Source organism: Trichechus manatus, unplaced genomic scaffold (assembly GCF_000243295.1).
Source record: "Trichechus manatus latirostris isolate Lorelei unplaced genomic scaffold, TriManLat1.0 scaffold00007, whole genome shotgun sequence".
In the NCBI taxonomy this organism is placed as follows: Eukaryota; Metazoa; Chordata; class Mammalia; order Sirenia; family Trichechidae; genus Trichechus; species Trichechus manatus.
Window position 1 is genome coordinate 10,446,507 of NW_004443943.1, and position 17,820 is coordinate 10,464,326.

General features: G+C 33.8%; 1 protein-coding gene across 16 annotated transcripts in view; it reads left to right on the forward strand.

Moving 5' to 3' along the window:
• PCDH15 (protocadherin related 15) overlaps window positions 1-17,820 on the forward strand; it is an 803,588-nt gene that overhangs the window by 649,380 nt on the left and 136,388 nt on the right. For all 16 annotated transcript variants that reach the window (XM_004369889.1, XM_004369890.1, XM_023739508.1 and 13 more), the window contains 2 exons: window positions 10,482-10,591; window positions 15,430-15,570. In XM_004369889.1, coding sequence (XP_004369946.1) covers window positions 10,482-10,591; window positions 15,430-15,570 — 251 coding nt within the window. The remainder of the gene's footprint in view (window positions 1-10,481; window positions 10,592-15,429; window positions 15,571-17,820) is intronic.

Genomic DNA, 17,820 nt, shown 5'->3' on the forward strand with positions numbered 1-17,820 from the left:
ACCCTTCTGACATTCTATCTGGAAATCTTAATCATATCCACAAGTTTATTGGGTACATTTTCTCTCTTTCAAGTTAGTACAGGCAACTGTTTTGTCAATTGTTTTGCAGCTACAAACAAGGGCTGTCATCGCTAGCCTCCACTAACCATTCTCTCATCACCATTCCAGTTCCACTAACAGTTTGTTCCCTCTTCCTCCGACCTCCATTAACAGCGTCTTGGTTCATTTTCCAGCCTCTGCCTGCCACCCAGTCCCAAAACAAATGCCATGTGTTTTAGATTTTAGCTACAGCAGAATCCTACTTCTAGGGCTCGGTTTTTTCTATTATCTATTCCAAAACTTAGAGCCTAAAGACAAAAACAAATTACATGTTCTTAGATTCCTATGAGGTGCCTGGCTCACCTGAGTGCTGTCATGCATCTGGGGTGAATGGGATGGCAGGGCCTCTCTCTTTATGTGGTTGTTCATAGTTAAAGAGGCTGCACTAGGATTCTTCACATTAATACACGAGTAGCTTTTCGAGTACGGTAGAGTTGAAACTACAAGGTTTTTTGAGGCTGAGGCTGTGAAGTTATGTAATATCACTTTCCTCCTATAATATTGGCCATAACAGTGGCAGGAATAGCCTAGATACAAGGAAAGGGTAAATAGACTCTATCTCCGGATGGGCGAAGAACAAATTATTTGTCCATTTTCAATCCACCACACCATGCTAATAGTCTCTTCACTTCTTCAGCAAAAGGTAGAAGAACCCATAGATTAACAAAACAAAATATTTTATAGAAATATTGCATATAAGCAAATATCACGTTATGACTAATGACATAAAAACTGTGGCAGAATTAAAAAAAAAATATTCAAAGTGGTGTGACATATTATTTCTAATTATATAACATTTACATTCCCAAAAAACAAACACATAAATTCCAGGATTTATGAGTTTTAGATAAATTATCTTACTTCTTTACTTGCATTTTTCAATGTATTGAGTCAGTGCTATACAACAAGGAGGAGGGGAAATCAATTGTCCGTCAGTTGTAATAAGCATGGTGAATTCTGTTTTTAGTAAATGGAATTAAAATCTTTAAATAATGAATTCTAAAAAATAAATTACTCTATTTTTTAAAAAAATTTGATACTAAGCCTTTCGTGTCAAAACAAACCCTCAGGCTTTTTTGACTCTTTCCAAAGTTAACAGCTGTGGACAGAGAGTGGGTAAAGAAACTTGGTGACTGAGCTTTGGATATACATATTACTTTTAGAAAAAAAAATACAAAAAATACTTTAAATATCATTTAAATCAGTAAAAATCAGATATACATTATGGCATCGTCCCTATTTTAATTATTTGATGTAGTTTTTTTTTTTAAATGTTAATAGAAAACTATTTTTATTGTTTCATTGTCTTTGGCTTAATAATCACATGATTTTGTTTATATGTAGTTATCCTGATCATAATAAAAGCTAAATCTAAACTAATTAATTAATATTAAATAAAGTATTAATTGCAACTTAATTAACAAAATTATAAATAGAAATGAAGCAATCCCTCCAGAAGTGACAAATATATCTGCCTTAAGTTATTGAATACTGGATACATATCCTTCTCCCTAAATGGTGTGCATAATCGTGAATGTTTGCTCTCCTTCATTTTTTATGAAAATGTGATTTATCCCTATTTTTTTGTAAATTCTGGCTGGACTTGAATGTCTGTTTCTATTATGTTATCTTTGAGCTAGTGCATTCAGCTGTTACCCATTGCCATCCAGTCAATTCTGACTTGTAGTGACCCTACAGGACAGAGTAGAACTGCCCCATAGGATTTCCAAGGCTACAGTCTTTATAGAAGCAGACTGCCATGTCTTTCTCCTGTTGAGCAGCTGGTGGATTTGAACTGCCGACATTTCAATTAGCTGCCAAGCACTTTTAACCACTGTGCCACCAGTGCTCCTTATTCAGCTGTTAAGGTAGAGGAAATTGAAATATCAAATGCTCTATCTAGGTATCTTTTTTTTTTTTCTTTTTCTCTCTTTTGCTGGTATTTGTATTATTACACTTACACAGTTTAAAAATACTATAGAGATCCCTTATCTTAATATGATTATCTCTTTCCTAGAAGCATAGAATTTAGCCTGATCAATAGAAGATAATAAATAATCGTATTACAGGGCCTCAATGAAAAGTTTACCATTGTGTCCTTTGAAAGGTCCAAATGTACCAGTTCATCTATAAAGGAGAAAAGATCCACCACATGTAGAGAAATGAGCTAAAATACCAAATTTTCTTTTCAGAGATTATCCTAAGTGTGTATTATTGTTAGGGGTCATGGAGTCGGTTCCAACTCACAGCGACTGTATGTACAACAGAATGAAACACTGTCCAGTCCTGTGCCTAAGTGTATAAATACCTACATTATAGCCTGTTTTTTAGTAAGTAAATCAATCGACCTGGAGTAACAGTGCCTGATTTAACCATTCCATCAAGCCATGAAGCGCCTTGGTACTACTCAGAGTTAGTTTGTAGGAATTCGGATAATATAAAATATAAATGATGGAGCCATGTTTACAACTGAACTTTTAACAAGGGATCTGCTATTACTTCACTTACCACATTTTACTATATTGAGTAAATAACTGTGTGATTTGCCAGCAGGACTCTAAGCTCCAGGAGTACAGGGTCTACTTCCTCTCGCTTCTCTTTGTATCAGTACTGCCTAGTGGATGCCAGGCATGCACATAGAATGTGTTCAGTAAATATTTATTGAATGCATGATTAAACCTCTATGAATAAAATCATTAGATATTAGCTGATCTGGTTGTTACTTGTTTTTAAGTTTCAGAGTCAACCTCTACCTATACGAAGCTCAATCCTTGACAGTTGTTTTTTAATGAGAACAAAAATTGTCTGTGGATGTAAGGCTATAAAACTAATACAAAGGAAAACATTCTCTCCATGTCAGATATAAAATCGATCTATGCTTAAAAACTCGAGAGGGAACATTGGCGTGCATGAGACATACTTTATAATATTGGCTGAGATAGATAATATTTATTAAAAGTGTTCAAGTATTATTTTTTATTGTTAATCCTGTTTAGGTGACAAACTCACATATTATTATTATTATATTTAAATTAAACTTCCAGAAGCAGAGCTTATAAAATAATGATGTGAATAATAGCTATAATTTACGGAGCACGTACTACACGCTGGGCATAAATAAAGCTTTTTACACACATTATGTTTAGCACACTCAACAACCTTCTGAAAGTAAGTAACATCCCCATTTATAGGTAAACGGAAGCCAAGCAATTTGCCCAAGGCCTCATGGCTAGCAAATAGCAGAGCCAGAATTCAAACCCTATCAGAATCATAAGGGAGTGAGCTTAGCTTAGTTCAAGTGTGTTGAGAGGACATCCCTTGCTGTAGCTTCAGAACTAAAAATGGTGAATGAAAAGGGTGAGGAAGAGAACAAAAGAGCAAAACAGCAGGGAGAGAGAATCCCTTATTCTCCTACTATGTGATTTTCAAACCACCAGTATCTGAATCGCCTGGAATACTTCTACAAGTGATATTCCTGGGCCTGACCCAGTGTACCTACTAAGTCAGAATCTTTGAGGGTGGTACCAGGGAATCTCAAAATGTTAATTTTTCTCCAGCTTATTCTTCTGGATTTATAGTTTGAGAGACACTGACTAAAAAGGATGCAGAATAACCTATGTTAATGAGAAGAACAATATATATAACAAAACTCTAGATTGCAATTTTACCTTTCAGATAGTTTTATGAACTTCAGAAATTGTTTACTTCTCAGAGCTTCAGTTTTCACATCTTCATGGGAAGGATACTTCAAGAGTCTGAATAGAAACAATCCAAAACAAAACTCTTGGTGATAGTAAGCATTCTTTAGACGAGATGTAAAAAGTAGTGTCTAAGCATTTGGTCCTTTATTACTTTTCTTATCTACAGTCCATCCTGAGAATCCTGGGAGAGCTGGTGTCTTTCTCTTGATTCGTGTCTTTTTTAAACTGTTTCTCTTAGTTAAATATTTTAAATTAGATCACCTTGATGCAATTACTCCAAAGTTACAAATAATGGGAGTTCCATTGAGTGTTTTTTTTTCCTTCCCATCTTCATTAAATTCTCTCATAGTAGATATAAAAACTTTCTTAATTGGTACCAATTTGCAAATATATTGAATTCAAACATGTCAAAATAAATTAGATTTGTCTCAGTAGAAAGAAAGCAATAGAGCCAGATTGAATCCCAGTGAAATTTTATAGCATTCTATTTACACTTTTATAATCCTAAACTGTGTGGCATTTAAAATAATTAAGAGCTTTATTTCACACATATAACATTACTTTTATTGCTACTTCTTGAACCCAAAAATAAAAGTACATTTTAGATTGTGGAATAATTCTTTTATCTATATTTATACTGTAAAAGACTAGGTCTCACATTTCGACTGCAAATTTTGTTATTTTAGTATAGTCATATTAAGACAACTCAGGTATGTCAAAATGTAATTGAAAGAGTTTTATTATAATCTCTATTAAAATTGAACATGTAAACAGATATCTATAAATTAGTTTATATCTTCCTAAGGAAAATTCACTTGTATGAGTTTCACATATAAATTCTGTAGCAATTAGTTTCTCTAGGACACATTTTATCTTCAAAAATTAATTTTTAAACAGTTAATGGATTCGGGATAATTTTGATCAATTTCCTTCTTAGTAAAATACAACGGTTTTCCATAAAAAAATTAGGGTAGGTAGGTGCAATGCAAATGTTAAAATTATTGAGCTAATGAAATTTAAATTTGGTATTTATCGTAACTATTATTTTTTTAATTAAAACATTTTTAGGCTTCTATTTAAGTGTTAGCTGAGGTGATTTTGGAATTTTTATCAAAAACTGGATTTTGTTAAAATTGGACAATAAAGCCCAGAAATATTGCTCTTGATGGGTAAAGGGGAATCAGCACAGCCATCAGGAAAATGTCAGAACGCATGGGCATCAAATCCAATTCAGATAAAGCCTTGTGAAAGAGTCTTTGGTGAATGCCCTGCCTGAAGGCCATTTTAAAAATATCAGTCCATCAGTCTCTCCAGTGTTCAAGGCCCATCTCTTTCAAAGACATAACCATTTCGTTTAGCATACTGTTAGCAATCCTTCTCTAGGGAACAGGAATCCAGTCGCTCTCTTAAGTCTTAGGCCTCATCAGTGAAGCTGCTTAATTCTATTATTGATCCCTGTCTGTTTCAAGTGTCCCTTTCATTGAAAGAGTGCTTTTTTTGTCAATTATATCAGCAATAATTCTAGTTTTGAAAATTAGAATTTTTAATTACGACAATCAACAACTATTTATTTTGAGTTAGATTTTAAAAAGTAAAATTGGGAAGAGAAATTATGATGCATTATTTATTACAAAATGGATGAATTATAGGTATATTACTAATAGTGAAAGAAAAGATCTGTTAAAAAGATAGTTCCTGAGAAATCCTTTATTTGGCCATCATTTTATTGCTTCCAAAATTAAACAATAGATTTTGATTATACTCAACGTAAGGAAAAAAATGGAAAAAAAATCATATTATATCACACTCAGAATGCTAGAATCACAAGATACTTTACAGACAGCTTACCTAAAAATCATAAACTGGCAGCCCGTAGGTCAAACTCAGACAGCTGATCTTTAAAAAAGGAAATTTACATTGGCTACCACAATTTAAAAGTTCATAGACTTTATATAAAAACTTAACCTTCCTATTTTGACTGAAAAATCAAACTAGACATGCATTATCACACAGCAGTTACCCTTTGTAAATAGAATGTGCTGTTTTTAATGACCTACCTCCACATCTCTATTAATCTGTGCCTAGCCCAGTTTATTCAATTTTGTTATTTTTCTGACCTCTTTGTGCATCTGATATTATGGATCCTGATTTATACCAACTCCTTCATTTTGTACTCAAGTTATATATGACTCCAAACAGATTATGTAATTTGTCCCAATCATGTAACTGATATTTTCCAGGGCATAAAATAAAAATAAAATGGGTCCTGCCTAGCAATAAATAGAAAAGAACTGAGATTTTGTACTCTAAAGCTCATTATCATAGTGGTTCATTTAATTCTAGCCAGGAGAAAATTGCATTTTTATAGTGTCTTTTGATTTTGGTTGTAAGAGATGTGTTGAAACAGTAAGACAAAGGTTAATAAGGAGATATCTTGTCTAGTAGTAAATCTGTTTTAAACGTTTACTAGCAAATTGAATTTTAAATGCTTTTAGTGGTATGCTTTAAATTTAATGGAAGACTTTAAATTTCTTCTTAAATTATACCAGTTACTTTTTCTAGTATTAATTATTTCCATTCTGATTTTGCAGTGGAGGTTGCAAAAATGGGCACAAAATAATTTTCTTAATATTTGAAATAATTGATTGCATTCTCTTAATGTTAGAGCTAAAAGTACATTAGCTGCCGACATTATATTTCTATACTTTATAAAGATCAAGAAATGTCTTAATTATAGAAAGTACAAAATTTAGCTGTTATTTCATGTAGTAACAAGATAGATAGACAAGTATACAATTTAAGTAATGTGTACTTCAAAAAAAAAATTCTATTTTTGAAAGTTATCCCAGGATGTTACTAACATAGATTTCTTATAGCAAAATTTTTAATAAGTTGTATGTAACCTGACATAAATTAACAATTCATTGCTCTAATATTCACTCCATGTGTATTTGTTACCTATTGCTGCATAATATTTCCACAAACTTAATGGCTTAAAACAACACACATTTATTATCTAGCAGTTTCTGTGGGTCAAAGATCCAAGCATGGCTTTGCTGTGTCCTCTGCCTCACAGTTTCTTATAATCAAGGTTCTGCCAACACTGGAATCTCATCTGAGGTTCTACTGGGGAAGGGTCCAATTCCAACTTCATGTGTTTGTTTGCAATATTCATTTCATTGTGGTATTGAATTGAGGGGCATGGTGCTTGCTGGCTGTTGATCAGAAGTTGCCTTCAGTTCCTTGCCATGTGGGCCACTCCATATGGTAGCTTACTCTATTAAGGCCAGTAATGGAGATAGTCAATACAGTCTGCTAGCAAGAAGGCAGTTACAATCAATGTGATGTAATCATTGAAGTGACATCTTATCACCTTTACCATATTCTGTTGGTTTGAAGCAAGTCAGAGGTTCCACCTCTCACTCAAGAGGAGGAGATCTGCAAGAGTGTGAATACCAAGAGATAGGGATAATTGGGAGCCATCTTAGAGGATGCCCGCCACACAGTATTTCCATCTCTCTCTAAAATAACCCTTTCTAGGCTTAATGATTTCACAATCATCATCATTGTTGTTGTTGTTAGGTACTGTCTGGTTGGTTCTGATTCATAGTGACCCTATGTACAACCAAATGAAACACTGCTCAGTCCTGCGCCATCACCACAATCGTTGCTATGCTTGAGTCTATGGTTGCAGCCACTGTGTCAGTCCATTCCATTGAGGGTCTTCTTCTGTTTTGCTGATCCTCTACCCATCATCATAAACAAACAAAGAAAAAAAACAAACCCATTGCCGTCAAGTTGATTCCAACTTATAGTGACCGCATAGGAAAGAGTAGATCTACCCCACAGGGTTTCCAAGGAGCAGCTGGTGGATTCGAGCTGCCGATCTTTTGGTTAGCAGCCAAGCTCTTAACCACTGGACCACTAGGGCTCCACTAATCATCACAGTCAACCACTAATCAGTCTGTCAAGTAGTAAATAGTCTTAATATATCTTTATAGTCTAAAATATTGCACAAAAAATTGATCTATTCATAATCAGAACAGTCCATCAGAACTAGCCTTAGTGCCCCTCTTGTAAGTTCCTTTGCTTTTGTGGTAGACTACTATCATTTTAGATTCAAAATGGCAAAATCATCCTTATTTCACTGAACCAACACAGTGACAATAGAATAAAATTGTAAAATCTTAGAATTTTTTACTTTAGAGGGTTCTACCTAGGCAACTGAATCTTTTTCTAACCTAAGTACTTTTTTTAATTGGTTGGGACCCTTTTGATTGGATATGATAAAAATTCTAGATAAAAAGAAAATAAAAGAGTGTTTAGGTATAGCAGTATTTAAAATCTCAGTCCAAGAGTTGGGGATGGCAAGACTTTGTCTCACTTAATTTGGACATGTTAACAGGAGGAAGCAATCCCTAGAGAAGGACATCATACTTGGTAAAATTGAGGGCCAGTGAAAAAGAGGCAGACCCTCAATGAGATGAATTAACACAGTGGCTGCAACAATGAGCTCAAACATACCTACTATTGTGAGGAAGTTTCAGGAGCAGGCAATGTTTTGTTGTGTTATACATAGGGTTGCTATGAGTTGGAGCCAACTCGATGGCACCTAACAACAACAATAACAGTCTTTCGTGTATCTTGGTATTGTTATCAGAAAAGTGTTTCTCATAGGGTACCAGCATTTAAATTCTAGCAAAACAACAAGGAAAACTTTTTCTAATAGTTACAGTAAAATTCTGGGGGAAAACTCTCAGTGATTTCACATGGGACATATACCACACATAAACAGTAAACAAACAATGAAATACACTCATTGGCCAAAGATGGATAATATTATCACATATACACTGTAGCTTATTTCAGCCCTACCCAAACCATGTGTACTAATAATGGAAGAGGAACGATTATCCAGATTAATATTTGGATGTTGTTATCCAAAGAAAGCAGGAAAAATGAATGAATGAATGAGTGAGTGAACATTACCTTTATAGTTTTCATTTAAAAATGCTTCAGATATAAGTTGGTTCTTATTATTTAACATAAAAAATATTAATTGAAAATGCACTGAGTATATTGACCGTCATTAGGTGCTGGAGCATTTGTAAAACAGATGGCTTTATATTTGGGTAACGTAGTCAATCAAACATATGCACTACAGTGGCAAAGAACATAGCAATTTGGATAAGATTTTTGTAAATGGGCCATATATAATTAATTTATCAGAGTGTATTGGCAGTTTAGGATTTGGTATAAAAGACTTCATTAAAGGTACAAAATAATGTGCACAATATAATCCAGATTAGAAGAACTGAGAGGATGGAGATAAAAATAGAGATACCAGAAAAGAAGATATTGAAAGACAATGCCACGTGAAAGAAATGGCACCAAGATTTGTCTTAGTGGCCTGAGAACAGAGGCTGAAGATTACAGGAACCAGATAGGATACATAGAGAGACTGAACTGGAAAACAATATTCAGAGATATTGTTGAAACCTTCTATTTAACAATTTTCTAATTCTATTAGAGCTGGTTGATATAAACTAATAAAAATTATTTGCCTTACTTTATGATGATAAATTTATGATAGGCTAGTTGTAGTGACCGACATTTTAAAATAAAATTGAGATTATGAGAATAAAATACTGTGCTTTTGAAAATATATTTTTTTAAATTGGGTAGATACCTGTCTTGGTTTCCTGGGGCTGCTGTAACAAAATACCAAAAAATGGATGGCTTTAAAGAACAGATTTTTTTTTTTCCCTCAGAGTTCTGGAGGTTAGAAGTCTGGATTCAGGTATCACCATGGCTATGCTATGTTTCTGCTGGCTCCAGGGGAAGATCCTCCCTTGTCTCTTTCAGTTTCTAGTAGCCGGGGTGGTGTTTGGCATTCCTTGGCTTGTAAATGGATCGTCACAGGCTGGCTTCCCTAATGTGTCTGCTTCAGTGTCTATCCTTCTCTTTTACAGGATGCCACTCAGAAGGGGTTAGAGTTAGAACCCATCCTACACCGGTATGATTTGTTAACATCTGCAAAGAAAAACCCTATTTTCTCAAGCAAGGTCATATTCATTCCTTGCAGGGGTTAGAACTTCAACATACCTTTCTGAGGGGCACAATTCAATCAGTAATAATATTATAATACTAAGGACGTAACATTGTTATAGTTAAGCAAATAAATAATTCAAAAAGGTAAATGTTGTGACAAGTCATCCATTCAAATGTTTTTTGTACAATTAGAGCTTTGCAGTTGGGCAAAAATAAGGACTAGAAACAGACATCTGGAACCATCTGCTTTAATATACTAACAACAACACAAGAGCAACATTTTATTTTAACAAGTTTAGATAACCAGTTGTATACATCTATTGCTTTCAATCCAGAATTTTTTTTTTTAAGACAAGTGAATACAATTTTGTACAACATTTGGCAGATAATAGAATAGTAGTATGTTTGTCTTAAATCAAGAATAATGTAGCTGTTAAGACACTCTCACCCAAGAGCATTTGCATGGTTTTGAACCTACCTTCTTGGAACTGGTGCCTTAAGCTGATGTGTTAACGTGTGTATGTTATATACACATGCACATATAATGCTTAAAAATTCTATTGTTAAATTCAAACCTCTATCATGGCAAAATGGACCATAAGAAATAAATCAACTTTTCTAAATCTGCAGACCTCCTCCAGTAAGTGAACTTGCAACCAAAGGGACCGTGGTTGGTGTAATTTCTGCTGCTGCCATCAATCAGAGTATTGTATACTCCATTGTTTCAGGAAACGAAGAGGGTGAGTAAATTCTTTAGTCTGTGTCTTCACCATAAACCAATAAACTTGGGTTCATAATTAATTTTGGATTGAATTAATATTTACTCTATTTTTTCTAATATAAGTTTGCCCATCTTAAATGTAATGGTAACTGTCCTAATTAGATTAAAAACCAGGTTATTGAATGAATATGACCTTTGTTGTTGTTTTGTTTTTTACCTCTCACAAGGAAATACTACACTTTTCACCTCTGGAAATAGCCCCCTTGTTTAGGAATATTGTGATGACAGTACTTCATATTTAAGGCATCATATTTTCAGCTTTTGGTCATAATTATTGTCTACAGTAATCTCTCTCCACTGTTCTCTACCATTCAAATCAAACCTTAGCCAAATCCGGAAGAAATTTTAGGGTCATAAATAAACGTGAATGTCAAAAGATCACGTTCATGTTAAAAGTCACGTATAAAAAACCAAACCCATTGCCGTCGAGTTGATTCTGACTTACAGAGACCCTATAGGACAGAGTAAAACTGCTCATATTGTTTCCAAGGCTGTAAATCTTTACAGAAGCAGATTGCCACATTTTTCTTCTGTGGAGTGGCTGGTGGGTTCAAACTGCCAACCTTTCGGTTAGCAGCTGAATGCTTAACAACTGTGCCACCAGGGCTCCTTAAAGTCATGTATATTATACCTATAATACAGTTTCTCAAATAGTAAAATTAGGTGTACAATTAATTTAATTATTACTTTTGGTTAGCAGCCAAGCTCTGCCGCCAGGATTCCTCGATAAACTTAGTATAATTTGAGTTTTGACTACCAATAACTTCTCACTAAGAATAGATAACAGTTTGCTAGTCTCTGAAATTAAATTCATAACTCAGTCTTTGTCACTGAATGCTTACTTCACCTATTGCCCACAGAGTAGATGTCCTCTATGTTCATCTAGGGTTGATATGAGTCAGAATCAATTCAATGACAGTGGGTTTGGTTTTTTTGGTTTTTATGTTCCCTTTTGATTCGCTGAATGGCTTTGTGTATTTTAAATGCTCAAGGAATAGTGAATAAATTTTCAATAAATGAACGAATATTAAATATTTACTAAAGAAATAAATGTCAATTCTTTTAAACAGTTTGGAAGGAAATTATAAAGACCTTTCGTAAGTGTTTCATTGACTAACAATTAGTATAAACTACTGCCCTTGTAGCAAGTACTCGACATCTTATTTTCTTATTGCCTTTCTTCTGCATTTCTGCTTGTGCTGCTAGACCTTCTCCCTCAATATATTACTAAACTTCTTTTTCCTTCTACTGCCAACATCTTAAAGCTATAATTTCCCTACCTATCCAGGTTCTTTCTCTCTATGATTCTATTTATTCTCTGCCTTGAAGAAAACAAACTTAGCTATAATTGTCCCCTTCTTTCTCCCCACCAAGACGATTTTACATTTGATTCATTGATTTATTCATTCGTTCAACAAACATTTATCGATTATCTACTACTTGTCTACTATGAGCACTTATACAGCAGTGAAAAAACAGACAATTCTTTGCCCTTATAATCAGTGAGGATATGAGAGTACAAATATTTGACAACCTAACTTCATTCCTCCTATACAGTCTTCATTTATGTTTGTTGTTCTGGCACAATTATTAATAGCTCTCTTTTTTACTATCCTATGTGTCTAAATGTATATGATAAATTATTTGATCACCGTAAGTATAAGATAAATAATAATAATATCCAAGAATCCAAGAAAGAAAATAGTTCAAGAAGAAGGGAGATATCAAGTATAAAATACCCTTTATAGTTTGAGTAAGATGACTGTGAAAATTGACCATTGGATTTGTTCATGGAGAAGTCATGAAACAGGAGCAGTTTTGCTGGAATGGTGGGGACAAAAGCCTAATTAGAGTGGATACAAAGAGAGTAATGGAAACTCACACTTCAAACTAAATAGTAAACTAGATATTTTCAAAGGGGGAAAAAACGATAATTGAATGTTTTTGTGGGTTCTCAAGAAGTAGAGATATCTCCAAGGCAAATAAAAGACAGTCAGACAAATGCATGAAAAGAAGAATGCTTCATAGTAAGTAAACCTGAACTTTGGGCTCACTTTATGGTCAGGCAGCTGAACTGAGACTCCTGAATTAAGTTAAGAACATGAAGAGGGCTAGAGTAGCTCCAGGTTAGTAGTATTTCTAGTTTCCAAAGGAAGCAAATAAAAAACCTTTCCCTATTTACACACTTAAGATACTGACAGATTACCTCTAAGGAAATATATACTCAAAATAAATAAGCACTTAAAGTACAAGAAAAGAGCAACCATGAGCAAAAATAACAACAATAACAAAATAGTTAGACCACAAAGGACTTCAGATTCTAGAATAATCAGATACATGTTATAAAATATTTAATAAAATGTTTAAAAAAGAATGATGCAATCATGAAAATGAAATACCAAAAATATAATCAGGTAATAATAACAAGTTTAGTGCTTCTGTTCTATCTCCTGGTTCATTGGGTAATGCCTGGGGTCTTAAAAGCTTGCAAGTGGCCATCCAAGGCACAACAATTGGTCTTTATTAGCCTGGAACAACAAGGAAGAGGGAGAGTCAGGAATAGATGGAGGATTTGGAATGTGTGGTTAATTACCTCCATGAACAACTGCCTCCTTTACCATGAGAACAGAAGAACTGGTGGTGCCCAGCTACCATTATTGAACCATTTTGATCAAAGATTCTATTGGAGAATCCTGATCAAAAGGGGGAAAATGTAGAACAGAATTTAAAATTCTCATGGACTCTAGACTTCCTGGAACAATGAAGGTTGGATGAACCCCTGAAACTATTGCCCTAATGTAATCTTTTAACTTTAAACCAAAAATATCCCTTGAACTCTTTTTAAAATCAAACGTTAATTTAGCTTAACTAGTAAAAAATGTCTGCCTGGATCATTATGCTCTTTTAAGACTGTCTATATGGGATCAAAGTGACAGCAGAAACTTGAAAGATTAGATAGAAACCTTAGGAGGCAGTGATTCTATGTCATTGGTGGAGGAAAAACTCAGAAAAGGAAGATGAGAGTGGTTGCACAACTTAAAGAATATAATCAGTGTCACTAAATGGTACATGTAGAAACTGTTGAATTGACGTATGTTTTGCTGTGTATATTCTCAGCAACAAAATAAATAAATTTAAAAAATCAGGCAAGAATATCTACTGCTGATAATGATAGACTAAATGGTTAGGACAAATTTTCTCACTGAGGACAACCAGAAAAGTTGTGCAAAAGATGTTTGAAAATATTAGAGAAATGAAAATGAAAATCATAGAGTCAGATCCAGAAAAAAAAAAAAAGCATAGAGAAATGAATTAATGTAACAAAATTTGGAGTTCAAGGGTCATCACTGAGAGGAAGCCCTGATAAATTCCCAAGTTTGTGTTGGGATCCCAAAGAAATAAACCTAACAGTAAGGGCTAAATGGCTTTGAATTATCCCACCTGCTGATTGGCTTGGTGTGAAATGAGATGGCTGATGCCTTCATTCTCCAGTCATACCCAGCTATAAATGTACCTACAGGAAAATAAAATGGATCTTAAAATAATGATGTTTGACAAGTCTGAAGAAATAAAATAGATGAATGCAAGCAGGACACTAGAAATTATTTTTAAAATTAAAATTATAGAGCTGAAATTATAATAACTGAAATTAAAAACCCATGGGGTGATAGAAAAATTTGGGTATAGTTAACGGTGATGGCTGAACAACATAATGAACATATCTAATGTCACTGAATTGTACATATGAAAATTCTTGAAATGACTATTTTTTATCTATGTATTTACCACAATAATAAGAAAAGTACAACAATGAAAAAAAAAAGAACTTTATAAGATATCAGAAGATTAGACTCAACTGAAGAGAGAAGTAATATATTCAAAGATAGGTCTGAAGAAAATAACCAGAATTAAGCATGAAGAGACAAATTAAAAAAGAAAGAAATGAACATAAGGAAAACAGGGTTACAGTCAAACTATAAAACATGTTTTTGGGATTTCATAAGGAAAGGAAAGAGAGAATGGAGGCAGGACCAGTATTTAAAGAGATGCTTTAGGATTTTATAGAAGTCATGAAAGACATTATAGTGGTTCTAAAATGCCCACAAAGGGTTTGATTCTCCTCTTTTCAAGAGGAAAACATACTTCCTCTCCATATAAGTGTGAACTGAACTAAATGACTTGCTTTTAATAAGTAGAATAAAGCAAAAGTGACACTGTATGACTTCAGAAAGTGAGTCATAAATTTCTTACTTGGAGGAGTGAGATTACTCACTCTAGGAGAAGCTATCCACCATGTTTTGAGAACACTCGAGCTGCCCGGTGAAGAGGCCCATTTGATGAGGCCCAGTTGAAGTTGGCCTTCAGCCAACAGCCAGCAAGGAACTGAGTCCTACCCATAACCATGTGAGTGAGCTATCTTGAAGGTGGATCCTCCAGCCCCATTAAGCCTTCAGATGATGCTACCCCAGCTGACATTATGTCTGCAACCTCATGGGAGACCCTGAGTCAGAACCATCCAACTAAGTCACTCCGAGATAACTTACTCTCAAAAATTATATGAAATTTTAAAAAAGTACACAGAAGCAACAAAACCACTAGAATTTTAAGAAGTGTATTTAGAAAAACACTCATGTTGATCATTTCAAGAGCTAGAATATTGTTTCTTTTATGCATCACTGTTGTTACAAACAGATGTTTTTAGTATTTTTTTTTTAATTCACAGTGCTTTTTTAAAGGTATTCTTTTTTGCTTTTAGTGTGAAGAAAATGACCAAAGGAATTGTATTTTAAATCCTAGGTGCGTTTGGAATCAATAACATCACAGGTGTTATTTATGTAAAAGCTCCTCTGGACTATGAGACAAAGACAAGCTACGTACTTCGAGTCCAGGCTGATTCCCTGGAAGTGGTCCTAGCCAATCTCCGAGTTCCTTCAAAAAGTAAGTCATTTTACTTTAAGTTTTTACAAGAATTTTATGGCAATTCTACTCAGTTTTTAGTGAAAATGCCTATGTGTAAATAAAGTTCTTGTTAAGCAAATAGGAAGATCATTAACACTCAGAGAAGACTGCTCATTCATTTTAACAGCTAATATGAGAATTCAGGGAGTGATTCCATAAGCAGAAATGTCAAGGCAATAACATACTTCTTTCAAACTATGTACAATAGCTTTATGATGTCATTGTTATTTGTGTACATTAAACAATAAATCTGACTCTTAACCCCATTGTAAGGCTCCGGACAACCCTCTGGAAAGTATATTGCTAATGAATCCATGACTGCTAGGCGTTCCCTGAATTCTGTGGCTTCTTGTACTGATGTATTTTCTTAAAGCAGAGGAAAAAAACATGTTAAAATTAGTGACTAACATTTATTGTAATTTTTATATGTGGTATATTTAATCCACACATTTCTATGAGATGAGAACTATTACCCCTATTTTACAGAGACAAAAATATAAGGAAAAGTTACTTTTGTTTCTCAATGACACAATCTGTAAATGAAAAATTTGAGATTTAAGCCCAGGTCAGTTTGGCTCCAAAATCTTTGACATTTCATTGTCGTATAATTTTCCCATACAGAGGAGCAAGCAAGAGCCTAGTAGTGAAAGATGATGTTAGCAATAATGGGATAAACACTGCTTCCTTCCATCCAGTGAGTCAGTATTTTTAGCACTTAAGCAATCCATGGCAATGGAAGAGATGAACAGCGGGGCATGAGAGCAGTGCAAGGGTACAAATATGAATACCAGGAGGAGAGAGCCCAGGTAGTGTGAGGGGGGAGGAGTACACGATGGGAGTAAAGGCAGAGGATGCATTATAGAATTGTTTTTATCAGTTCAGCAATTGATGATCATGAAAATAAATCACTTCTTTTCATTTATTCTAAATCTCACTTACTGATAAAGGTAGAGTGTCTCTTGTATAGGTACCAGCTAAACCATTTGAAAACTCACATTATACACAGTATATGTTTTGAATTTACAAAATTAAATTGTACTCAATAATTATACATCACTTGTATAATTAAATTTTGTAAAAATAGCAAAGCAGTTCTTTTAGTTTTTAAATCTTTAAATTGCAGGCAATTATATTTTTTATAAAATTATAGAGGATGCTTCAAATTATAGATTGAATTGATTAAACCGGGAGTCAAAAGGTTAGAGTAGTTTTAAATTATATAATGCAAATTATATTATTGCAATTACAAATAGACAGGAAAAAACAATTGAAAACTGCATTTGCCATCGTTACTCAAAGCAAATGAGCAGTTTGTTTTAGAAAGAAATTTTGCTAAATATTTAGGTTGTGGAACTTGGCATCTGAACTCTCACTTATGAATGTTTTGAAAAGCTTTATTAGAAGCAAATGCAATTAGCTCTCATTAATGTAAGTTAAATTACTGTAAGCTAAGGCTAATAAAAGTTTAGCTAATGCACACATATATACTTGTATGTGCCCCAGTGTGCATATGGAGGTAAGACCAAATAACAAATTCATCCTTATCTTTCAGAAATGCGAGCCTAAAAACTAAATGTTAGTTTGTTTAATGCCTAGCTTTTAAACAATATTGTTAGCATTTCATGATTGATCTTTGCTTCTTGAGTTTGGAATACAAAACCCACATGTTTCAAACACAGTTCCATTTATTAATGACTGTTACGACCTATAATCAAGACCTAGTCCATTAGCTATAAAAATAATAAGGCCATTATGTAAATGGAGGTTAATTAAATGATAGTCTAAAGGTTCAGTCTTCTTGTCAATGAGCTGCCATATGGTCTTTAGTGTTACCATATATCATATGAACAAAGGTAATAAAAAGAAGTTTAATTCATACAAGAATTTTTTTTATTGTGATTTCTTTACCAAGAATTCGTTAATAAAATCCTTTTTTTTTTTTTTAATTGTACTTCAGGTGAAGGCTTACAGAACAAATAGTTTCTCATGAAACAGTAGTGCACATTGTTTTATGATATTGGTTAACAACCCTACAACATGTCAACCCTCTAACTTCTCAAACTTTTTTTTCTTTTTGGTGAAAATACACATAGACAAAGATACACCATTTTAAAAATTTCTACATGCACAGTTCCGTGACATTGACTACGCTCTTCCAATTGTGCTACTATTCTCACTTAAGATGAAGGCTTACAGAACAAAATAGTTTCTCATTTAACAGTTACTACA